This window comes from Cherax quadricarinatus, chromosome 2, assembly GCF_038502225.1.
Source record: "Cherax quadricarinatus isolate ZL_2023a chromosome 2, ASM3850222v1, whole genome shotgun sequence".
In the NCBI taxonomy this organism is placed as follows: domain Eukaryota; kingdom Metazoa; phylum Arthropoda; class Malacostraca; order Decapoda; family Parastacidae; genus Cherax; species Cherax quadricarinatus.
Window position 1 is genome coordinate 12313818 of NC_091293.1, and position 26385 is coordinate 12340202.

The 26385-nt window shown below is 41.6% G+C and overlaps 1 protein-coding gene across 2 annotated transcripts in view; it reads right to left on the bottom strand.

Moving 5' to 3' along the window:
- Nucleotides 1–5951: 5951 nt before the first annotated feature.
- Nucleotides 5952–26385, bottom strand: part of LOC128686658 (cytochrome P450 4C1-like) — a 123396-nt gene continuing 102962 nt past the window's right edge. The window contains exon 12 of one of the 2 annotated variants that reach the window (XM_070087351.1): nt 5952–6484. In XM_070087351.1, coding sequence (XP_069943452.1) covers nt 6306–6484 — 179 coding nt within the window. In that variant the 3' untranslated portion in view covers nt 5952–6305. The remainder of the gene's footprint in view (nt 6485–26385) is intronic. The other variant, XM_070087345.1, reaches the window with a different exon arrangement.

Below are 26385 nucleotides of genomic sequence, written 5' to 3' on the forward strand. Positions count from 1 at the left end.
TTGTTATTTAACAAGAAACACCAGTCTGGTCCGGTTAACATAATGTTAACAATATTTGATAACAATATTTTCGAAATTAGAATAAATTTAAACATGACATATATCTAAGTTTATATTTTTAAATCTTTTTATCTCCTTTTTTTGCGAGTTACGAAGCAGGTTGGTGTCTCGTAGTTACCGAACGGAGGGTCGAGCCTCCATAACTCCTCGTCTTTAAAACTACCCACACTGGTTCCCTTCTCTCACTTACACACAATAATAATGAAAATCCTAGTTTTTGCTCCAAGGAAATTAACTCTTACTGAGAAATAAATATAGTTGATAAAATTCTGTGTGACCTGATTCGGAGAAAGTGAAATAAAAGCAGCCAGTCTGATGTTATATGAAAGTGATGAACTCAGGAAGTAGTGGGGTTGTTTGAGGCTCAGTTGCAACACCTTTGGCTTAAATCCGAAGATCCTGGTTCGATCCTGGGGCGGGTGGAAGCGTGCGGATGTTTCTTTACATTTATTGGCCGTCTTCATCTAGCTGTAGGTACTGTGAGCACGCGGTTGTTGTGGGTGGCACCCTAGAGATGGAAGTTAGAGAACACAGTAATATATAACCCACACTGGCTTTCTGGAGTTAAATAATCCAGATACAATTCGTCTTCTCCATATAAGTCATATATGACACCTTTTGTTGTTGTAATTAAGAAGGAAAACGTGAAAATGAGTATCATAATATGGTGTTTGAAAGTTACAACTAATATTAATAATAATAATAATAATAATAATAATAATAATAATAATAATAATAATAATAATAATAATAATAATAAAATAATAATGAAATAATAATAATAAAATAATAATGAAATAATAATAAATTAATAAAATAATAATAATAATAATAATAATAATAATAATAATAATAATAATAATAATAATAATAATAATAATAATAATAATAATAATAAAATATTAATAAAATATTAATAATAATAAAAAGAATAATACTAAAATAAGAATAATAATGTAATAATAATCTTTATTTTTTGTTGTACATGATAGAAGTTAGCAGATCTGAGTCTTGCTGTACACTAGGTCGCCGAGACACGTCACCCAGCTATTTATTCTATGTTAAGTTGATCTAGGAACCGATGTTAATTATAATTTACGAAAGAAATTTACCTCTCATCTTTCTACGTTTACTTTTATGTAAGAACCAAAATAATTTGCACCGTCTTTTTCAAACTCACGTCTGACTGGCTCAGAGAATTACATTCGAAAATAGATTATGTGATCATATGAGCAAGACGGAGGTGCAACAATTGAGTATTTTGGTCAAAACGCTTCACTTTCTCAGCAAGCTTCCTTAGTTGAACACAGGTGACAGATGTTGTAGACAGCAGATGTCTACAATATCCGTCACCTCTGTGTTCGACTGAAATTTATCGATAATAAAGATACTCAACTGTTGCCCTGTGTTTTACTCGTCTGGAGACTGTCAGTCTTAACAGAAGAATTAATGGCACACAATAAAGCATATATATAAGTGAAAATAAAGATTGGTAGGAGAGGAAACCTTTCAGTACGACGTTTCACCCACGACCGAGCCGCGGGGGCGTTGGCCCCCGAAACCCTCTCCAGGTAAACTGCAGGTAAACGATTGCCTCCTAATAAAATGTTTCTCCCTGTTACCAGTGTCTTTATTTTTAGTTGGGCTGAATATTGATAGTTGGTTCACTTTTCTTCCTTCCAGCGACACAGATGAGCTTCAATGATGTAAATTCTCTTAAAATAATCCCAACCTTAGTGAGCCTGACCAAACATACCTACGTTACTGAACGATGTGGTCGCTGCAACTTTTGTTTTATGATAATTTTTGACAGTATACGGGGATGCCTGGAGGCTTATTCCTCTCTCATGTCTTATACAATATATTTATGGGACGTTCTAAGAGTGAACTCATTTAACAATGTTGTTGACGGGCTGGTTACGTGGTCTCTCCTAGGTGTGAAACTGCTAGTAAAATCAGCCGTGTTTTGCTTCTCACACATAGGTGTAAAAAAAAAAGTAATTGTTCGAGACATTGGCTTTTCTCCACACCTAGGTGTAAAAAATGTTAGTTATTACGACACTTCTTGAACTGCAGTTCCTTAACTCAAGTGTAAATGATTATCGCTAAGGGTCAGTTGAAGGGGGTTCAACTTGCACGACTGACGACCACCACATCAGTCCATAAGTAGTCACGACAACAACGTCATGAGAAAAGAAAGTAGAATAGAGCAGTCACTTTTACCTGAGTATAATAATTATGATAAAAGATAGAGAACATCGCTCCACGTGTGTGATTCTGCCATAAACGTAACTCTCTAACTTGCATGATATACAGCAGCAATTAACTCTCCTCGCTCACTGCTGCACCTTGCTTGTTTCTTCCCATCCTCTTAATTCACCCATTTATTCACTTAGGGCTTCACCTAATCACTTTCCTGGAACTCACTGCCTCGGAGTGCTCCAGCACCCAAAGTAATAAACGAAAAAGCGAAGGTTTTGAATACGATGGTAAGAAAACTCTGAATGCGAAGAATCTTTTATTGGTAAAATGCCTCACCCACGACAAGCACATAGAAAGCGCGGAAACACTTCTTAAATAGCATATTCAGTGATTGATGCCAAATGGAGGATGCAGGAGACCTGGCCTACGCTAAGTTTTAGGTTTGAGTTGCTTTAATGATGTTCATCAAGAACTGCAAGAAGCCCCTGTTACGTTCCTTCAGCTTTCTATGGAGAGGGAGCATGGACACAAGAGCCATCCCACGTTCAGGAAAAACATCAGACACAGCCCCGCTCCACAAAGGTAGCAGTAAAGCAATTGCAATGAACTACAGACTGAAAGCACTAACATCCCATATCACAAAGATCTTTGAAAAGGTTCTAAGATGGAAGATCATCAACCACCTAGATACCCATCAGTTACACAACCCAGGGTAACACGGCAGGTCGCTCCTGCCTATCTCAGCTACTGGACCACTTTGACAAGGTCCTGGATGCTGTAGAGGAAAAACAAAATGCAGATGTAGTACACACAGTGCAAAGCCTTCGACAAGTGTGGCCATGGTGTAACAGCGCACAAAATGCGTAATAAAGGTATAACAGAAAAAGATGGTAGATGGATCTATAATTTCCTGACAATTAGAACACAAAGAGTAATAGTAAACAGAGTAAAGTCCGAGGCAATTACGGCGAAAAGCTCTGTTCCACAAGGCACATTCCTCGCTCCCATCCTATTCCTCATCCTCATATCTGACAGAGATGTAAGCCATAGCTCCGTGTCTTCCTTTGCGGAAGACACCCGAATTGCCATGACAGTGACCTCCATCGAAGACACTGCAAGACTCCAAGCGGACATCAACCAAATCTTCAAACGGACCACTCAAAACAATATGAAGTTAAATAACAAAAAAAACACAATACCGTGACTGGAACGATACACAAATAAACCGCACATAGAAGAGAGGAGCTTACGACGACGTTTCGGTCCGACTTGGACCCATCCTGCTCTCCTCGTTAGTGTGACTTTGTAAATGGTCCGAGTCGGACCAAAACGTCGTCGTAAGCTCCTCTCTACTATGTGCGGGTTATTTGTGTAATATGAAGTTCAGTGAAGATAAATTTCAACTACTCAGATATGGAGAACTTGAGGAAATTAAAACTCTATCAGGGTATACAACAAATTCTAACAATATAATAGAGCGATAAAGTAATGTGAAGGACCTGGAAGTGATAATGTCAAAGGATCTCACCTTCAAAGACCACAACAATATACCTACCGCTTCTGCTAGGTAAATGATAGGATGAATAATGAGAACCTTCAAAACTAGGTACGCCAAGCCCATGATGATTCTCTTCAGATCGTTTGTTCTCTCTAGGCTGGAATACTGCTGTACACTAACTGCCCCCTTCAAGGCAGACGAAATTGCTGACCCAGAGAGTGTACAAAGAACTTTCACTGCACACATAAGTACGATAAGGCACCTAAATTACTGGGAACGTTTGAAGTCCTTTGATTTGTATTCCCTGGAATGCAGGCAAGAGAGATGCATGATAAGATACGCTTGGAAAATCCTAGAGAGATTAGTACCGAACTTGCACACGAAAATCACTCCTTATGAAAGCAAAAGACTCGGCAGGAGATGTAACATTCCACCAATGAAAAGCAGGGGCGCCATGAGTACCCTGAGAGACAACACAATAAGTGTCAGGGGCCCAAGGCTGTTTAACTGCCTTCCAGCATACATAAGGGGGATAACCAATAGACCCCAGGCTGGCTTCAAGAAGGCACTGGATAGGTACCTAAAATCAGTACGTGACCAGCCGGGCTGTATTTCGTACGTCATTTTGCGTGCTACCAGAAGTAACAGCCTGGTTGATCAGACCCTGATCCACCACGAGGCCTGGTCTCAGACCGGGCCGCGGGGGCGTTGACCGCCGAAGCCCTCTCCAGGGCTGGGAGATGAGTGCAGCCAAGGGGAACATGCCATTAGTCTGATTAATGGTATTGGAAAACGTGATAATTACAGACTCCAGACATCTGTGTAGGCTAATTTCATTCTAGTCCCTGTTTGGTGTACTAGTTCAACGAGCAGTATTTTATATTACTGTGTCCACGAACGAGCGGTATTGATCGTTCGTGCGACTAGCCATGGATTGTAGGATTATATGGTCCAGTGGGTTAGAGCATCGTGAATTTTCGCTCACCGTGAGGCGGTCTAAAACAGCACGGGTTCGAATCCTCGGCTAGTCGTAGTGTTGTTGTTGATTAAAGACCACTTGTTACAATAATATATATATATATATATATATATATATATATATATATATATATATATATATATATATATATATATATATATATATATATATACAATAAGATCACAGTAAACAGGTGATTTAAAATATGCAAAACAACCACTGTGAAAGAGTGGTGAAATTCCAAGCGCTTTCGTGACTACTCACATTGTCAAGGAACTATGAAAGTAATACATCAAAGGAAGGCAATGTATACACACACACACACACAGACATATATATATATATATATATATATATATATATATATATATATATATATATATATATATATATATATATATCGTATAGATATATTGTTGATATTTCATGTCTTTTGCCTAAGAATATAGATATAAACCATTTCCATGTTAATTTAAATAATGTAACTCATTCCATAAAATTTGCTGTTGAATTTCAACATAATAACTCATTGCCTTTTTTAGATGTTTTAATTATTACAGGTAACCATAATTTTAAATTTAAAATTTACAAAAAAGCAACAATATACAGTATTATTCTTCACTTCAAGATAAAGTTAAATTGTCGATATTCTCGTCAATGTTTTTGGGAGCTTCGTGTATTTGCAGTCCAGAATTCATAGATGAAGAAATATCAAAAATTTATGAAATAACTAATGATATAAAATACCTAAGAAGTTGTATTTAAAAATCTTGATACAGTAAAAAACTTTTGATAAAAAATTCCCCCAGAAATATTAACGGTTGTGTCTACAAGATTCTCTGTAAAATATGTGATGAAGTTTATTACGGTCAAACTGGTAAAAGTCTCGAACTAACATTAAAACATCATAAATATGGCATTAAAACTGGACAAGATTCCAATGCTCTGTTTATTCATGTGAGAGATTTTCACCGTCCAATTAATTTTCAAAAAGCTGAGGTTGTATGTAACAAGTCTATGGTCGACAGGAACATAATACAATCAAGGTTCATAAAATAATCTTTTGAAAATAATATGAATATTGCTTTTGGTTTATAGGGTTTTACAAATTGGATTCGTTTATAATTATTAAAATGTGGGAAGAATTTAAAATACATTTGACAAGTTAATTTCTTAATGCTTACATCATCATAAAAAGTCAAGTGTTGTGTGGTGGATGTGAGGTGTAGTCTCGTTCCTTTTATGTCTCCCTGTTGATTTTTTTTCTAGTTCCTTGATAATGTGAGAAATCACAAAAGCACTTGGAATTCTATTATTTGTCCACAGTGGTTGTTCTGCATATTGTGATATCACCTGTTTACTGTGACCTTATTAAGGTGTGCAAACAGAGTATGCTTATCTAAAAGTGTATTTATTCAGTGTATATACCCAGAGTTTACCTTAACATCTATTAGATATTATGCTTAATGTCATTGTGCAAATTAAATGAAACCTTGATGACTGAATTGCAGCCAATAAGATTTAATCCTAGCAAAGTTAGTCGGGGGAGTGTGGGAGGAGTGGGCTTCATGTCTCTTGGTTCTGGTTTGCTCGGGGGAAGAGTTTGATCAAGTTGCCATTCTTAGGCTTGAGAATAAGTTCACCAAGAAGCTGGAGATCATCTCCGCTGGTGATACTCTCAACGCGGAACTCACGAAGGATGCTGCTCACTATGATCTTCTCCTCTATCATCGCGAACTTCTGACCTGCCAAAAAAAAAAAAAGCCAGATTAAACGAAGGTGATATGCTGTAGCGAAGAATGGGTGGTTTATTGGGTTTGAGGCCTATCGACTACAAGAGAGTCATTAGGTATTTCCAAAGGGGTACCTACGGTCGCTTCGCGAGGTCACTACCCCCGCAGTGACCTCCATCCGGGTGTCTCGATTGCTGGCCTGATCGATCAGACTGTAGATGCCCGCTAACCACAGCTCGCTTAATCAGAAAACGATTTGAAAAATCTGTCGAGTTCCCTCCTTAAAAATAGCGGGGGGGTCTGTTGATAATCCCCTATATGCATGAATGGAGGATGTTTAAGAATCGTGGTCCCTTAACACTTGCTGAATTCTCTGTCAGTATACTCAACGGTGCCCACTTTTTCACCTGAGGTATCCTGCACCGTCTGCTAAGCCTCTTGTGTTCATATGTAGTTATTTCAGTGTGCAGGTTTGGGACCAATTCCTCCAAAATCTCCCAGGTGTAGTCTATGATGTATCTTTCTCGCCTACGTTCTATGGAATACAGTTCGAGGGAATTCAAGTACTCCCAGTAATTTAGGTGCTTGATTGAGTCTTTACGTAAGTTGAAGTTTCTCTGCATAGTTTCCAGTTCTGTAACTGCACCTGCTTTGAAGGGGGCCGTTAGTACACAACAATATTCCAGTCTAGAGAGAACTTTCGTTCTCTCTATGCCGGAGTTCTAGTTATCCAACCAATTATTTTCCTTGCAGATGCGATAATGACATTGTTGTACTCCTTAAACGTGAAATCTTACATTTGCACTCCCAAGTTTCTCACATTAAACTTACGCTCTACTCTGTGATTTATCTTGATCTATTTTTTCATTTTCTCAATCCTTCAGTAATTTAGTAACTGAAATTTGTTCTCTTTGAACATCATATTATTGTCAATAGGTTACTGGAAGACTTGGTAGATATCACCTTGGAAACTCGCTGTGTCCTCTACGGATGTCTCTCTCCCATGTATACCCGGAATATACCTGGAGTATACCTGGAATATACATGGAGTACACCTGGAGTATACCTGGAGGGCGTTTCGGGGGTCAATGCCCTCGCAGCCCGGTCCATGACCAGGCCTCGATGATTCTAGTATCGTCTAAAAAGGATGATACAGTGCAGTACTTTATGTCTGTGTCAGTCAGATAAGAGACTGAGATAGAGGAGTGGAGTGACTACAGTGACTACAGTGACTACAGTGACTACAGTGACTCAGGGAACAAAATTCTTCACCGTAGCAGCCTCTGATTTTATTAATTATTATTGCTTTTTGGGTTCTGTTAATTAGGAAGTTAAATATCTATCCATTTGCACTTCTCAAACTGCCACTAAGGATTTTATTTATTAACTTAAGAAAGCCTCGTCAGATTCGCTTCAAATTTTCAATTTTTTTTTTTAATTAGTGAAAGGTTCACTCAGCTCCTGGAATGTGTAGGTGCTCTCTGGTCAGTGTTGTAACTGTCCCGGTTCTGGTTACCATGCAATAACTTGGGAAAGCCTCTTCTGGTAGGCTTCAAACTTTCAGCACTGGTGTATCCTACATAGAAGGGACTGTAGTGGAGTGTGTGGGTAGGTATAATGTTTGTCAGGAAACATGACAAAAGTTCCTTAACGTGGATCTTAGTCATATGATGACCTACAGTTGGAGCTTTTGGTCATCTGACCGAGGCCTTCAGCCGGCTTACCGGTCCACCCCTTTAATAATTATGATTAATGTTATACCCATATTTAACTTCATGTAAGAGTGTATAGATGTCAATTCGTCAGTTTTATATATATGTGTGAGGTATTATTTTCCATATATCGTGACTAATGCGGAAGTTCCAGATTTTTGGTCCTTTTATGCACATTGAATTTTTACAAAGGTTAAGCCAAACATGGGCATGTCATAGATTTTTGTGTCTAATATTATGTTAATGGGTCCTGTTGTAACTATCAATAAGTGCTTCAGGTCAGGTCATCTGAGCGACTTGGTCCTTAATGTTTGATCCATCTTAGTTGAAGGATTGTAATCAATAGTTGTAGGATTCGTAGGTGCAAGTTGATCACTGTACTAACACACACTAATTAAACTTGTAATTAATGAATGCTATGTAATAACTGTAGTATGCATCTTGCTCTCTGTTTCAAACTTTTAGCTCTGGTGTAATTTGTTCAATGAAAGGTTCAAGTTATTGGGTTAAGTAAGTCTCAATTTGCAAATTTTATTAAAAAAATAGTGATACCTGGAGTATACCTGGAGGGGATTCCGGAGACCAATGCCCCCACTGACCGGTCCGTGACCAGGTCTCGAGGTGGTTCAGGGCCTGATCAACCGGGCTGCTACTTCTGGCCGCATATAAACCAGCGAATTAGCCACAGCCCGGCAGGTCAGGAACTGACTGTAGGTGCCTGTCCAGCGCCTAAGAGACAGCCAGGGGTCTACTGGTAATCTCCCTTATGTATGTTGGGAGGCAGTTGAACAGTCTTGGGTTCCTGACACATTGCGTTGTCTTAGCATACTCATGGTTGGTACCCCTGCTTTTCATTAAAAGGGGGGGGGGAGTCGCTCTGCGTGCCGAGTCTTTTGCTTTCGTAGGCAGAGATTTTTGTGTGAAAATTTGGGACTAGTCCCTCTAGGATTTTCCAAGTGCATATTATCATGTAGCTTTCTAGCCTGCATTCCAGGGAGTACGAATCGAGGGACTTCAACCATTCTCCGTAATTTAGGTACTTTATCGTACTATTACGTGTCCTGAAAGTTCTCTGTATATTCTTCAGGTCCACAATTTTGCCTGCCTTGAAAGAGGCCGTTAGTATAGAGCAATATTCCAACCTAAAGAAAATAAGCTATGTGAAGAGAATCATCAGTGGCTTGGCGTCCCTAGATTTGAAGGTTCTCATTATCCATCCAATCATTCTCGTAGCAGACGTGGTAGATGCATAGTTGTGATCCTTGAAAGTGAGATCCTCTGACATTATCACTCACAGGTCCTTCACATTAGTTTTTCGCTCTGTTGTGTGGTTGGAATTCGTTTTATACTCCGATACAGTTTTAATTTCCTCGAGTTTTCCACAGCTGAGTAACTGAAATTTGTATTCATTGAACACATTTAAAAATTTGGTTGATGTACACTTGGAGTCTTACGGAGTCTTCGATGGATGACACTGTCATGAAAATTCGGGTGTCATCCGCAAAGGAAGACACAGTGCTGTGGCATACATTTCTGTCTATGTCAGATATGAGGATGAATAACAAGATGGGCATGAGTGGTGTACCTTGTGGAACAGCTTCTTACTGTAGCAGCCTCAGACTTTACTCTGTTTACTATTACTCTTGGTGTTCTGTTTGTTAGGAAGTTAAAGATCCATCTACTAACTTTTCCTGTTATTCATATATATATATATATATATATATATATATATATATATATATATATATATATATATATATATATATATATATATATATATATATATATATATATATATATGTTAATATTGTTGTTTGTACACCTTTATTGCATAAATATAAGCAAATAATAATTAGTGCCACTATAGTCTTAAGTTTAACTTAAGCTTAAGTAAGTTTATTCAGGTATACACAAATAGTTACATAGATTATCATACAAAGCAGTATATGTGTAGCGAACCTAGAATTACCCAAAAAGTCAAAGTGATTTATTTTCATTGGGGTCATTTTAATACCTTATTATTATACAATGTAGGAGATAATATCTTATTATTATACCATAAAGGAGATATTCTAGTAATAAGGGAAGATTACATGTGTATTTATGATTATGTTGGTTCCCAACCTTGACAAAACTGGCACCAAGATATTCTGGATACTGTGAGCAATTTTATAAACTTTGACTTCAGTTTTACCCTGTCTTGAACATTCAGCATATGCATTTTATATATATTTTATTTAAAACGTTTAAAAACATCAAAATAAATAAATAAAATTCCATATAAACTGACCTAGAACAGGGATGATAACTGTCTGTTGCCTAAAATCACACAACATGTACAGCTGTGTGTGGGAACTATACCTCCCCCCCTTGACCCCACCCATACACTTGTTCTAAACCTGACATGTTTTACAAGGAACATGAAGAACAACCGTCAGAAATGATTACATATATACAGTAACAGTCCAGTTAGCATACCATCCACGGTTGGGCAACATGCGGTCACAGACTACTTGCACAAGCCTCAACCACCATTCTTGGTTTAGGTATGTATCATTAAAACCAATACAATACAACAACATGGAAATATATAAATCACACATAATTGAGTCTCAGTAGGTATGAAAACCTTTTGTAACGTAAACTCACACCTGCACATACGGGCGGGAAAACTCCCCCACCTCCGGTTGTGTTTCCCACCCATCAACCTACTCACATCCTGACTCAAGAAATCGTAATGACACGATTGCCGGGGGTATGGTTTACTCACATCCTAACATTAATTAACAATGAAAGATGAAAGCAACATAGAAAAATGGTAGAGACATGTAAATACAATAGACCATATAACAACATCCACTAATGGGAAATATTCGGTCCTCAGGCCACTGGCGGGAGACGTTACAACGGACACTCAACACATCTCCGCTCACGCACGACCACATATCACACCTCACACACCCCAAGAGGCAAACCCGTTGCAACCCCTGACCCCCTATGTCTTCAGCAGACAGCCCCCCCCCTTACACTCTACCCCCCCACTTTCACAAGCCCAGTAAATCCCCTACAGCAGTGGTTCCCAAACTTTTTCAGCTTGTTACCCAATTTAACATGCCACATAAAGCATGTTACCTCTTTCACAAAATGTTGTTATTATTGATATATATGGCTAAATTAAAACACTTGAGATATTTTCTTTTATTTATTGTATTTGAACATTGTGCATCTCTAATGACTATTACCAAAGATGTCAAGAACATCAGTGGGATGGATGGAGTTGCATACTTGAAGCTAGTTTAGGAATTCTTGGCTTCGTGGTTGAAAGTGCCAGCCTGGCATCGTTTGCAACATTCAAGCGAGTCCTCTTTTTTGTTTTCATACCCAGCACAGTTGAGAAGCTCTTCTCGCACAGATATGTTGTTGAGAATGATACCAACAACTTCAAGGCTCTCTTCTTTGATCTCTTCTTCTTTGATCTTGTCCTGGTGGACGTAACGGACGAACCCAAGGAGAACAGCACAACTGGCTACGTCACACGATTCATCAAATTGCAAGGAGAATTTGCCATATGAGCTTTCCTTGATCTCTGTTGTAACTTGGGACAGGATATCTGATGCCATGTCTGACTTTTTTGGGTTATCCTAGGTTCTCTACACATATGCTGCTATGTATGATAATTCTATGTAACTGTATTTGTGTATACCTGAATAAACTTACTTACTTACTTACTTACTTATCGACTCGTCGGCAGATGGTGTTGTTTGATAGAGATATGACACTCAGTTTCTTCGCTTGATCCTCCCCACATACCTTGCTTACCATCTCGTATGCACAAGGCATAATCAGATTCTCTGCAATGGTGTGGCATTTCTGTTGTTCGGCAATTTTATATGCAACACAGTAGGATGCTTCGACCGCAGCTTGAAGCTTTTGGGCTTGAATTCCAGATGAGCCGAACTGGATATTCTTCAGTGCTACAGCCTGGTGCTGAAAATAAGCCTGATCCTTATTTTGAAGATTTGGATGGCACTTCTGGAGGTGAGCTGAGAGTTTTGATGGCTTGAGGCTTTCATTTGTCAACACTTTGTGACATGCCACACATTGTGGCCGATCCTCTCCACCAGAAGTTAAATTCACAAAGCCATGGCGAAGAAAGGCGTCAGTGTAGGTGCGCTTTTTGGACATTTTCTTGTTCAATCTGCAGAAAAAGAAGAATATCCATGCATACACTGCAAAACGCAAGGTACATAATTTCTCGCATGGCAGCTAACACAAGTTCACTGATGCAAGCACACACGCATACATTCAAAATTATCAGGCTGCAAGTATCATGCTTGTCAGCACAAGAGCACCCTGTAGCGCGAGACTACAGTGAACGTATACAGCCTCGCATACTCTGCTAATCCTAGCAAAACCATTGAAAACGTAAGAACCACACATACATTATATATAAAATTAATAATAGCTACAAATTCACAGTAACAGTGGGTAAATACTAACTATATACTGCACAGGGCAGTACACATACATACCAGCTTATGTCTACCTCGGCTGATGCTCACAGATAAACTGACAGTGTGAAATAGAGGCAGCCTCAGGAAGTGAGTGACGCATACTGGACAGGTCGATCTGGGCTACTGAGTGACTTTTGTCCTGAAGCATACTTGTCAAAATACTTTTGGGTTTCCACACACTTAGCTATATATTTCTTCTTTTCTAATACTGTATATTAGTTTTTGATGTTTATTGTTATTTGGTTTAACTTTATTACTTACTTATAATAGGTTTACTTTACAACTTTATATACTAAGACAAAGTTAACAATAATCCTCATACCGGGTACCGCATTGTTTTCTTGATTTTCAGAATTCATAACTTTTTTTCTGTCACCCCTCCATTACCCCCCAAAAATGGTTAAGTTACCCCCAGGGGGTAATTTACCCCCAGTTTGGGAACCACTGCGCCCTACAGTGAGAGCTCTATAACTTGACTTAAGAAATCATAATGACACGATTGCAAACAAACCATGTTTTGAGACTCTATGACCGCGGGTTCAATCCCGGCCGGGGGTATGGTTTGTAGAGCTCTATAACTCTCCGAAAATGCCACCCCCCACCATTTCCCCTAAATGTTCCTATTGCAACTCAACATTCGATAGAACGTCACTGCTAAAACAATCCGCCTCACCTCCCAAACCCCCTCCCCTGCATTCCCCACGTGTTATGCAGGGTTCTGCATGACATCATAATGTACATATAGTGGAGAAGTGTGCCATAATAGTATGAATGTTATAATTGTAAAGAATAATTTTATAATTCATAATGTGCATTTGGGGGCACTGTAAAGTACTCTAACTGTAATTATAAAGAAATTCTGCTAGGGATTTATTTTCCAAGGGTGTTTGGGTACGCGGAGTAAGCGTGGCTTGGGGGCAGTCACGTGGGGTCAGCATGGTGTGGAGGCTGGCGTCGGAGGTGCTGTGTGTTTAAGCTAAGTTTGTAGTTGTGTACTCCTTTTGTTTAACCAACTCAAGCCATAGGCTCTTCTATGGCTTACCTGTATGCCCACCTAGGCTCTGACATGGTCAGGGTGCTGTGGGATGAGTGAGGAAATAAGAAATGGGGTTTGTAGTGGAGTAGTGACGGCCTGGCGCTGACTAGGCCTAGTGGTTATGGTGGCTGGACCTCCAGCCAGCTGTTTCTTGTGTACCCTCATTTGGGCGTTTAGGATTAAGGTGTTTCTAGAGTGTGTATATAGTGTTATGTTGAATAAATAGATATATTTTCCTAACTGGGATTTTTGCCTAACCCTCTGTTAACCAACCCATTGAAGTAACACATACTGGTTTAGCGCTTTCTGTTTTGACTGGGATAGCCCTGGGTGGCCTGTTTATGCTTGAGATGTGTGTAACTTTTACCTTTGCCCTTAGACAAAGCTCAAGCCCCCAGCTATCCCACATTTCTGCGTAACATGGGGGCCTGTATATGGGAGAATTATCAAATTTTATGTGGTAATTCAAGTTTGCAACCTGGAAAGTCAATAATCATTCTTTACTGGGTTGGTCAGAGGAAGCATTCACTATAACACTCACACTAAAATAATAATTTACCTTTGTTTGCAATATTGCTGGTTTTTAGGGTGTTATTATTAACTAATACCCTGTGAATAATTTACCTTTGTGTGCAATATTTCTGGTTTTTAGGGTGTTATTATTAACTAATACTCTGTGAATAATTTACCTTTCTGTGCCATATTGCTGATTTTTAGGGTGTTATTAATACTTGATAGTTTGTGCATAATTTACCCTTGCAGGTACAATCTTGCTGATTTTTAGGGGGTTATGTTTACCTAAATTTCTGTGAATAATTTTCCTCTGTAGGTGCAGTAGCTCCATTTTTTCTGCCAGGATTTTCTTGTGTGCAATCCTGTTTAATTTTAGGGAGTCACATGACAATCACTCCTTGTGAATATACTACTTCAGTGTATGTACTTTGCTGTGTGCTTTATTATTTTATATCAGTAAGTTCTGTGGCTAATAGCAAGATTTGGTGCTATTGTTTCCCAAAATGGCTGACACTAGTGAAAATTCTGGGGATGACATGTATTTGGAAGGTGACATTGAATCAAATTCCCATGTTAGGGACCTGGATAAGGAAGTAGAAATTTTACGAATGAAATTAGCCCTAGTTGCAGAAGAAAAGGAACGGTTAAGGATTGAACGTACAAAGATCCAGGAACAGAGAGCCTTAGAGGAGCTTAGGGCTCAAGAAAGAGCTAAAGAGAGGCAGCTTGCTTCTCACCCAGACACAGACACGAGGGTAGATGTTTTTCATTTGGATAAAGCCATAAAATTTGTGCCCAAATTCCTAGAGAAAGACCCAGACCAGTTTTTTCTGTTATTTGAAAGTACGGCCAAATCCCAAGTTTGGCCGGAAAAGGAATGGGCGACATTAGCAAGAACCCAATTAGTTGGTAAAGGGTTACAGGCCATTAGTTCTTTAGAAGGATCGGCCTTTTCTGATTATCATAAGCTAAAAGAGGTAGTTTTACTGGCTTATCAAATGTTGCCGGAAAGGTACCGGCAGAAGTTTAGAGGACTAAAGTTTCAGTCAGGGCAGTCTTTGGTGGAATATGGTAAGGAGAAGATGTCACTTCTAAATAGGTGGTGTCGCTCAAAGGGGGTGGTAGGCAATTATGAGGGTGTAATTACCTTAATTTTGTTAGAGGATCTTTTGAGAAATGTTCCTCCTGACCTTAAGGCATATCTTGAGGAGAAGGATCTTGATGATTTTAATAATGCTTTAGAGCTGGGTGACAGATTTTTAGCTAACCAAAAATTTGGTAGTAGTTACCACCCCCCACATACTAATAATGGTAAGTTTTCTCCACCCACCAATAGGAATAAGAAATTTCAGAAGTTTAAGCCACCCATTTACCAGCCTAATAACCACCAGAGTTTTAATAAGCCTAATTTTCCAGTACCTACCCGAGAAGGTTTTAAGTCAGTTGTCACAGGTCCAGGACTACCGGGGACAGGTAGAAAGAGTCCAGTTCCCCAAGATCATGGGCCCCAGCCTATGTCAAGTGTGCAGGGGGCTTTTAAACCTTATCACTGTACATATTGCAATAAACAGGGCCACCTGCAGCCATATTGTCGAAAGATGCTTAGGGACCAGGCTGCAGCAGATGCTTCTCCAGTAAATACACCAGTTACACATGATGTTGCTTGCATTGCAGTCTTGCCCCAAGGTATCCAAAGAAGACCAGCTGTCTTAGACCCTCGGATGAAGGTCTATTCAAGTAAGTCTACTGTGGCCTTACACCAAAATGAAGGTAGGGTCACGGGTGTTATGTCTTTGAGGGACACTTGTAGCACATACACCTTGCTTCGCAGGGGTGTATTGCCAGTGTCGGATGACACCTACACCGGATTGGACATTTTTCTTAAAGGGATAACTGGAGTCCCTGTCAGGACTCCAGTGCACAGGTTATGGGTAGAGTCTGCGTACCAGTCTGGGTACCTACCTGTAGGTATTGCAGAAGATGTACCTTTTGCAGGAGTTGACCTTCTACTAGGCAACAACGTTGTGGGACTCCTCAAAAGTGAGGAATGTTTGGTTTTGCAGGACCCTGCTTTACAAGGTGGTAATGACCTAATTGGAGCAACGGTGCCTGAAAATTTTTCAGTGTGCTCTAGGACTAAACAGGGGAACAAGGCAGGAGCTGTGCCTCCCTGTGACCCTTCTGCACACTGTGGTGATGGTTTGGGCCTGGGGAGCCTGTTCATTGAGTCTGACCTGCAGGAGACTCTGAGCAGTGATGAACCGGCTCAACCGGAACTCGGTTGGAGAAGTGGTCTTGGTGCTGATGTGGGAAAAAATCCCCTGACTCTGCAGCAGCTGAGTGAGGCCCAGGAAGGTTGTGACCTCCGGAACGCTATTCATTTATCAGCTGTTGCGGAGGATGTGGTTCCCAAATTTACCAAGTGTTTATTTTGCAGAGTTGATCAAATGAGCAAGACTCTTTTTAAGAGGACCTGTGCTTACGTGGCCGCAGCAGAACTATTAAAGTGTCTTTGTCAGTATTTTTTACAGATTCTGAAGGAACGGCATTTCAGTGTTAAGACGGGAGAGCTAAATAATCAGTGTTTATTAATAAATTCCTTTTCTAACAGGTTACCAGAGTCTATACCCTTTCTGAATAATTTTGTGTGTGTGGTTTTGAGATTTCTGGTGAAACATTTTTGTCTCTTAGGCTTTGCACAAATCACCCAGAAGTCATATTTTATGAAATGTCATGTAGTTTTGAGAGGCCTACTTGAGGTTAAATTTACCAATGTATATCATCCTAGGAGTCAAAGAAAAGCACCATGGTTTTCCCAGTCTCTCAGGGCAATGCATGTTTGTTTTACCCAGTACCAGAAGGACTGGGAGGAGGGAATTCCCCTCCTTTTCATTACCGTGTGGGGAAGCACTCTGGAATCATTAAGTCATGTGCTACGTGAGGATGGTGATGTTTCCCCCGCGGTGTTTTTTCTCAGTTTCAGAAACTGCTTGGCTAAGATGAGGTCGATGGCACTAGTGCACCAGCCTGCCAGTCTGCCCAGGATGACATGGGACCATGAGGTGGTGCTACATATTCTGGAAGCTGGAGAGATGGGATTGGCATTGGAGCCGGGTCCTGGGAAGGCTATGATGGAACTGTGTGGTGGCTTCAAAATGATGGTGGATAAGGTCCCTGAGAAAGATAATGTAAGCAGGAAAATTGTAAGAGATTGTGGAAGACTTGGATCTTCTGAAAGACTGGTTGTAGTGTTGGCTCAGCCATGGTGCACCTTAGTGAAAGAGTTTTGGGATGCTGAAAAATGGGGCCATGTTAACCCCCATGAGGTAGAGGTTTTGAAATTTGTGCAATGTCAGCAGGCCTGGCATGATGTAAGCTGGGGTGAAATAGGTTCCTTGAAGGAAGTGAAGTGTTTATTTCTAGAGACTGTGTTTGTATCCAGCGAGAGTCGGTGGACGTTGTCTTTTACTGGTCTCACACTAGGTGATACCTTGAACACGTGCACTGACTGCCGCCAGATACATTTAAGAAATAAGGTTTTGTCTCCTCTTTATGAAATACATGCAAATTGTGTGAATGAACCATGGGGGGGGGTCATCTGATTCCCATGACCATGTGTGCCAAGGACACACCCATATTTGTAACTTTAATATCTCTGTACATGAACCTTTTGTATGCCATTAACACTCAAGATCTTTTATGTATAATCCTGAGTTACCCACCCCGGGTTTTGCAAAATGATACAGGGGTTGGGGAAGTCTTGTTGCAGGGTAGAGCAGGGCAAGTAATGCCACTCGGCTGCTTCTCGGCAAAAAGTAACAGGCACCAAAGAAGTTATACCACCATAGAAAAGGAGGCTCTTGCTTTAGTGTTGGCAGTGCAACATTTTGAGGTGTATATATCATCATCAGTTCACCCTATAACTGTGTATAGTGACCATAATCCTTTACGTTTCCTTCACTTAATGAGGAACCACAATCAGAGACTTATGAGGTGGGCCTTGTTTCTCCAACCTCTTAATCTTGTGATTCATTATGTGAAGGGAGCGGAGAATGTGGTTGCTGATGCCTTGTCTCATGTTTAAAGTGCACGATGTAGTGTATAGATCACTTATCTATTCTTATTTTGCAGTGATTTGCAGTAGACGAGTAGATGGAACCCTGGACCACCCAAAGGAGAAGGGCAGGTTGAGCTGGAGCTGGAGGTATCAGGATTCCCTAGTGTGTGTGTGTTTTGGGGGGTAGTCACATCAAGTGCCATGCCTAGGTAAGGTATGCTACTTTTTTTTTTAGGTGTTGGCTGGAATGCCTCGCCTCTGTTTTATGTTGGTATAGGGACTGTTGGACCTAACGTTTTAGTGAATGTGGGGCTGGCGGTGATGCCCTCCACTGTTTGGGTCATGTCTCTTGATCCGAGGTGTTTTGGTTCTCCAGGACTCTTTTCAATTTTTCCTTTTTGGATCACCGCTGGGGTGACTCCAGGGTCCTTGGAATGACATGTAGGTGTCGGCCTGGGAGGTCCACCTTTTGGGGGTCTTCAGTGATGACTCCAGGGTTTTACGGCCACAGTCCCACCAACAAGATTTATGTGACTATCCACCCGTTGTTTTTGGGGCCTGATATTTTTCCCTCTCCTGTGCTCTCCTGATTCTCGCAGAGGTGTGTCATGGGGAACCAGTTTTGTTTACTAAAAATTGCTGTGAGATGGGAGTGATAATGTGATGTTGCTTTCTAAGTAGAATTTAACATGTAAAATCTGTTTTCCTTTTCTTTGAACTACTGGAAAATGTACTTACTGTTTAAAAGTTTTTTTTGGTGGCACATACAGTTTGGTCTGCCTTGCAACATACTGAACTTTGGTGTTACTTCATAAAACGGCATTCCTCAGGGGCACTTTTGTACAAAGTTAACTTGCTCGTTTATAAGTTTGCTTGATGTAATTTAGGTAAAATGCATCAACGCCAGTGCCTGGCCAGCGCTGTGTTGTGATGGTGCCTTTTCCTAACACAGTTGTCTAAGAGTGTGACTGTGGGCTCGTTTGGCATAGAACTTGATCACTTTTATGTTCGGCGAGTTTCACATGTCTGCAATCTAGTACCTCAGTTTGTTAATATTGCATATTTGTAGTACCAAAAGACCGTGATTGTATGGTGGTCATTCCCCAGTTATCATTTTGCCCGTTGCCTCAGACCTTAATGTGGGGTTTATTTTCTTTTTTTTTTCTTTTGCCTAGCGGTGTCCGTAGGGACCCCGCTAGCAGAGTGAGACCTATGGTCTGGGGGTGGGGGTGTTATGCAGGGTTCTGCATGACATTGTAATGTACATATAGTGGAGAAGTGTGCCATAATAGTATGAATGTTATAATTGTAAATAATAATTTTATAATTCATAATGTGCATTTGGGGGCACTGTAAAATACTCTAACTGTAATTATAAAGAAATCCTGCTAGGTATTTATTTTCCAACTGTGTTTGGGTACGCAGAGTAAGTGTGGCTTAGGGGAGTCACGTGGAGTCAGCACGGTGTGGAGGCTGGCATCGGAGATGCTGTGTGTTTAAGCTAAGTTTGTAGTTGTGTACTCCTTTTAACCAACTCCAGCCATAGGCTCTTCTATGGCTTACCTGTATGCCCACCTAGGCTCTGACATGGTCAGGGTGCTGTGGGATGAGTGAGGAAATAAGAAATGGGGTTGGTAGTGGAGTAGTGACGGCCTGGCGCTGACTAGGCCTAGTGGTTATGGTGGCTGGACCTCCAGCCAGCTGTTTCTTGTGTACCCTCATTTGGGCGTTTAGGATTAAGGTGTTTCTAGAGTGTGTATATAGTGTTATGTTGAATAAATAGATATATTTTCCTAACTGGGATTTTTGCCTAACCCTCTGTTAACCAACCCATTGAAGTAACACATACTGGTTTAGCGCTTTCTGTTTTGACTGGGATAGCCCTGGGTGGCCTGTTTATGCTTGAGATGTGTGTAACTTTTACCTTTGCCCTTAGACAAGGCTCAAGCCCCCAGCTATCCCACATTTCTGCGTAACATCCACCATCTGAACTGAGTTGGCCTCCCTCACTGATCCCAGGTCACCCTCATAGATGATGCCACAGATCTTTAAACTTCCGGCCTGCTGCTGCATCATGGCACATCCCCACTCCACTCTTCCCATCCATTTCCCCAACTCCATGATTGTTGATTTCTCTAAGGTCACTTCCATACCTGTAGCACCCCCAAACATGGATACAACCTCCTCTAACTCCCCCAACCGTGTCCCTTCCCTCACCAGAACAATCGAGTCATCAACATATCCCACCAAACCAGGCCAGATTGGCCCATCGCCTATGCCTGTCAGCATATACGATCCTAAATCAACCTGTAAAAGGGGTCCTGTATGCATGCAAACAAGAGTTGTGACATCAGACACCCCTGCCAAAGACCCTACTCCATGATGACTGCTGCACCCACACACCCATTGATCTGCACCTGCACCCCCCTGTACAACATTTCTACCCACCCCACGATTTCCTCCCATAACCTTGTCAGAGGAGGATGCTCCTCAAAGCCCCCCTTCCCACTCTATCATACGCCCCAGGCCAATCCAATGCTAACAAACCCCCTCCTCCCTTCCAGTTCCTCCATGTACCCCTTAAGGATCCCATGCCCCACTACCATTGACCTGCCTGGCAACCCAAAGGGACTCTCCGACACCACCATCCCTATGACACATTTGAGGCAGTTCGCTAAGGCCTTCGCAAACAGCTTGTAATCAGTGCACAACAATGAAATGGCTCGGTAATCCTGAAGGGTACGCTGCTGCTGCCCCTTCAGCGCCAGCACCACCACCACCATAGCCTGCATCTCACCCAGTGTACCCCCCTCTTTCGTCAAATTCATCAACCAAACTAGAAATCCCCACATCAGCTCCCAATGCTGCATGTAAAATTCACACAGTAGACCATGGATACCCGGCTCCTTTCCCTTGCTCATCTCCATGAATGCCTTCCAGATTTCCTCCTTTTTGATGGCACCTCCCAGCGCCTCTCTATTGCTCCTCCCCAGATTGCATGCCACGCACCCACACATACCTTCTAAATCTTCCCTCTCCACCCCACGGCTTTTCCAATACTCCTCATACCATTTATCTGCATATACACTCAGACCCTCCATTGCCCCAAAACCTGACCCACTTGATATCCCTCCACTGAAAAGTGGACTTCCAAGCACAGGACAGTAGTGACCTGCCACCTCAGCTGCTGGCTGTGCAGCATCCACGCAGAAGGCTGGTGTCCCCATAAAACCTCCTCCAAACCCGCCTGCACCCGCACCTCTTCAAAACATTCCTCCTGCAACTCACATATCCTCCCCTTCAGCATATCAATTTCTTCTACTGGATAAGTCCCTGCCACCACCCCTCACCCATAACAATCCCTTAACCTATCCTCTAAGTAACTGGTTAAACCATACCACAACTGATTAATGCGCTTACCTTCTCACGCATAAAACTGATGGATCCGTACCTTTGCCACACCATCCCACCAACCCACCACATCCTACACCCCCCTCCCCTCTTCCTGAAGCTGCTCCCATAAAGCTGTTAAACCCCCTAACCCCTCCTCATCCACAAGAACCCTCGTGTTCAGTTTCCAATATCCCCCATGCCTTCTAGCCATCGACACCCACCCCACCTCAGCCACAACCTCATGATGATCTAAATATGCCACCTCAGCGGTATGTAGAGACTCGACAAGTACCCATCACGATAGATACAGTCTGTCTAAATGCGCCACATATCCCTGCCTCACAAAAGTATGCTCCACCTCCCATGATCTTCCCTCAAAAACATCCCATAATTGTATATCCTGAAAAAGGTCCCCTAATACAGTGAATATATAATCCTCTCCCCTGGGCACCATATCTGCCTGCCGAATGACACAATTCCAGTCCCCACTCACAATCACCACAGACGGCAGCATGCATAGGAAATACACGAGTTCCTCACACACAAATGCCATCTTCACCCACACATCACTTTCAGCCGGTGCATACACACATACAAATGACACATGTTCACCCATCCACCATGCATCCACATGCATGACCCGCCCATCACCCCCTCCTTCACTCCTATGCAAAAGAAATGGGCTAGCCTCCCAGATCAAGACCCCCACACCCCCTTTCAAACGATCAGACGGCAGTACAAATGCCTGATATTCATCCAGCACCAATACGCAGCCAACCTTAAAGTTATGTTCTTTTACAAAGACCATGTCCACTTTATATTTGTACAAAATCTTCTGAAACCACTCATGCTTCACACCATCACTCAGTCCATTGACAATGACAGCCATACACCTGAGGCCTACTTAATTTTTCCATCCCTGCCACCCCATGACACTCTTCCCAATCCCACCAGGACCTGAGGAACCACCTTTACCATGCTCACCACTCACCCCCCCCCAACTACCTGCTTATGCTGCTTGCCATGGGTGCCACGATGAACCCTGTCAACCCATGCCTTCTTCTCGGATCGTTGCGCCGGCATCGGGACATTGTCCAAATCCAACGCTGCCACCCTCTTTCATGTGGCGACCTCCTCCTCCATGTCAGTGTCCTGGGAGGCCACACAATGGACCTCCACCTCCACCATCAGGTAGTCCACTTCACATTCCGATGTCGCATTTGCACAGTCAGTCCCAGGCCCCACATGGTCCTCTTTCTGCTGGCTCACCACTTCCTCCACCTCATCACCAGCCACCTGCTCGGTGGGACCAAACTGCTCTGCAGGCAGGTATGTGGATTGCAGCACCATCGCCAGCTCTGCTTTGATAGCCATCACATCTGCACACACCTTTGCCTCCCCACTCACCGTTTGTAAAGTCGTTGGGCCATCGGACTTTTGGAGCTCTGTGCCCTCCCCTGACACAACGTCTGTAGCCTCCACCTCCTTGCTCCACTGACTACCATTCCCTCCACTGTGCCATCGTTCCCCATCAATCACCTCACACTCATAAACAGGTGCTTCTCCTGCCGGTCCAGGTGCCCATCTCTGCTTCCCACACTCGGCGGCCATGTGGTCGTAGGCCCCACACAGGCGGCATATATGCCGCTGCCCAGTGTACGAGACCATGACCTGTGTTTTGAACTTCTCAAGGCACACATAGGGTGACACAATGTCATTCTGAGGGTATAGGTTCCCTCTGGGAGGCCCGCATAGGCACCAGCCACCCACTTGCCTTGTTGGGCCATATGGACAGCCCCATATTTGTCAAAGATGCTGCGGATGTCAGCTTTGTCTGCCTCAAAGAGCATGTTGTGTAGTTTGGACCACATATAATGATGCGAGAAGTTAATTACCCTCACCCTCACTGCTGGTGTGACATCAGCACTGACATCTTCAAAAGGAACCACTAACAACTCATACACAGTAGCAGAGAGCAATTTCACAAACTTCCTGTAAGCTCCATTTAAGGCCACTTCTTACAATACACATCATGTATGATCTCTGGGAGTAACACCGGAGCCAAAGTAGGCATTACCGCCCCACGGAGGAGCTCTTTTCCAACTGTGTTTACACGTCATCTCACACTGAGAGCCATGTAGTTACCAGGTAGCTCGCTTGGATGAACAGTAGAGGGGTGCTGGGCACAATCACTCTCCCTGCCAGTCAAGCAGTGAATAGCATATCCAGTTGTTGTAATTCATCCTGGCTTACATATTCTCTTGGACCCAGGTCTAGGATGAATCTTGCCATTTTGTTCTGGGTGATTTCCAGTTTATCTTGTAGTTTTTGTCAAGGCAGAGCACCATGAAGAGTGTTACACCGAAATGTGGGTTTTGTAAAATATAACTTTCATATTTGTTCTTCTATCTAATATTACATTGCAATTATTCTCGTTAATAGCTAAAATGATAATAATCAGCTTTATAATATTATATATTCATTTTCATCTTTCCACATTATCATTATATGCATATTTAAATGATTAATTATTTTGCTTAGGAAATGGATCGTTCACCATGGGTGATGACTAATTAATGTTTGTGTGGCCCCACCTCTGTACTACTCGCCTGACACGAGCTGACGTCAGGTGTGAGTGGTGTGGGCTAAGCAGTACAACACCTCTCTCGGTCTCGAGGTCTTCCTTTCCTGCTCAATTTTTAATTAAGAAACTACCTGGAGTATAGCATTATTCTCTTAGTCTCCAGAAAGTGTGAGTAGTTGTAACACTTTCACTTAGTAGAAACTCTCCTGTGTTCAAGAGACTTCAATTATTCTGGTCAAATTATAAAAATGGTCAAAACTTTGATCATCTCCGGAAATGGAGACTCTGTAACTTTATCAATTCTATGTATAAAGACCCGTTCAGCCAGAATGGAGGTTATTGTAACTGTATATGATTATAAGTCTGTTAAAGTGTTTGTATCTAATTAATAGGTAAAAGGTACCATTAAAATACCTTAAGACCATAAAGCAATATACGTTACATTAAAAGAGATATTTTATAAAGTGTTTCGATCTTCTTAATACTAACATTGATCTGCACAAAAAATTGAATTATATCATTATATAAAATGTCTTATTACGATTTCCCATGAGTATATTTCATACTGAAGATCCCCTAGACTCATTCCATAAATACTTTACAACTCCTAAGGAAGTTCGTAATGAAGAGCAAGTGTAATCCATATGACACTGTAAAAGGGCTAGACATAGGGTCCTGCGAGCCTCAGTAGGTAGACACTGTGCTTGTCTGTAGATGAACTTCAGTCTGGCATTCGCTTTCTTTACTACACTGTTCCCTATCAGTTCTCCTGACATGCATGGGTCAAAGGAGATTCCCAGATATTTTACTGACGAAAGTGATGGATTCCCCATTACACCGGACATTAAAATTATTTACCCTCCTCGGTTTATGTTTCGTGCCCAAGAGTATGGCTTCCGTTTTCCCGAGGTGTAACGATAGTTTGTTGTCTACTAATCATTTGCTGTAGGGCTCCAGTTCTAGTGTTATTATATTAACTACATCTTGCGGGTCTTCACATGACACTAACATCTGCATACAGTAGGAGTTTGCACTTGACACTGATGGGCATGTCATTCACATAACATAGAAATAATAAGGGACCCAAGATACTATCTTGGGGAACCCCACATGCTATCGACGGGGGCTCTGATTCTGTTTTGTCGATTTTGACAATTTGTTTCCTGTTGTTAAGATAGGAATTAAACCAGTCTACGGAACCAATGACGATAGCTTGAAGTTTCTTACAGAAAATATTGTGGTTGGCAGTATCGAAGGCCTTTTGCAAGTCTAAGGTTACCATTCCTATGAGGTTTCCCTTTCGACATTTCAATTCTCATGTAATCCATCAGATTAATTAGGGAGGTGCTGGATGAGTAAGATATCTCCTAAAGCCTGACTGGTAACTATATACTTAACTACTTGATAGTTCACCGCCCTCTGTAGAATTTTAGATATTACACTAAGTATACTAACAGGCCTATATAACAAAGAAAAAGGCACAATACCGTGACTGGAACAATACACAAATAACCCGCACATAGAAGAGAGGAGCTTACGACGACGTTTCGGTCCGACTTGGACCATTTATAAAGTTCAAGTCGGACCGAGACGTCGTCGTGAGCTCCTCTCTTATATGTGCGGGTTAATTGTGTAGCAGGTCTATAGTTGAAAGTTAAGACACATGTGCAACATCTGGATATCTTTATTGTAGACGCTTCGCCATCCAGTGGCTTTATCAATACAGATTCTAGGACATAATTAGAAAACAGTAGAACTCTGTACAAAAGATGAGGTAATCAGTCCCTCAGTCTTGGAGTTAGTGTTTACAGCATCGTGGTGGAGGATTCTCCTCCACGATGCTGTGAACATTAACTCCAAGACTGAGGGACTGATTACCTCATCTTTTGTACAGAGTTCTACTGTTTTCTAATTATGTCCTAGAATCCGTATTGATAAAGCCACTGGATGGCGAAGCGTCTACAATAAAGATATCCAGATGTTGCACATGTGTCTTAACTTTCATATTGTCGGTATTTTATACCTTTCTTGCACAGATCTATAGTTGCTGACATCAGACCTACTATTTTTCTTGAAGATGGGAGTAACTCTGGGCTCCTTGAAC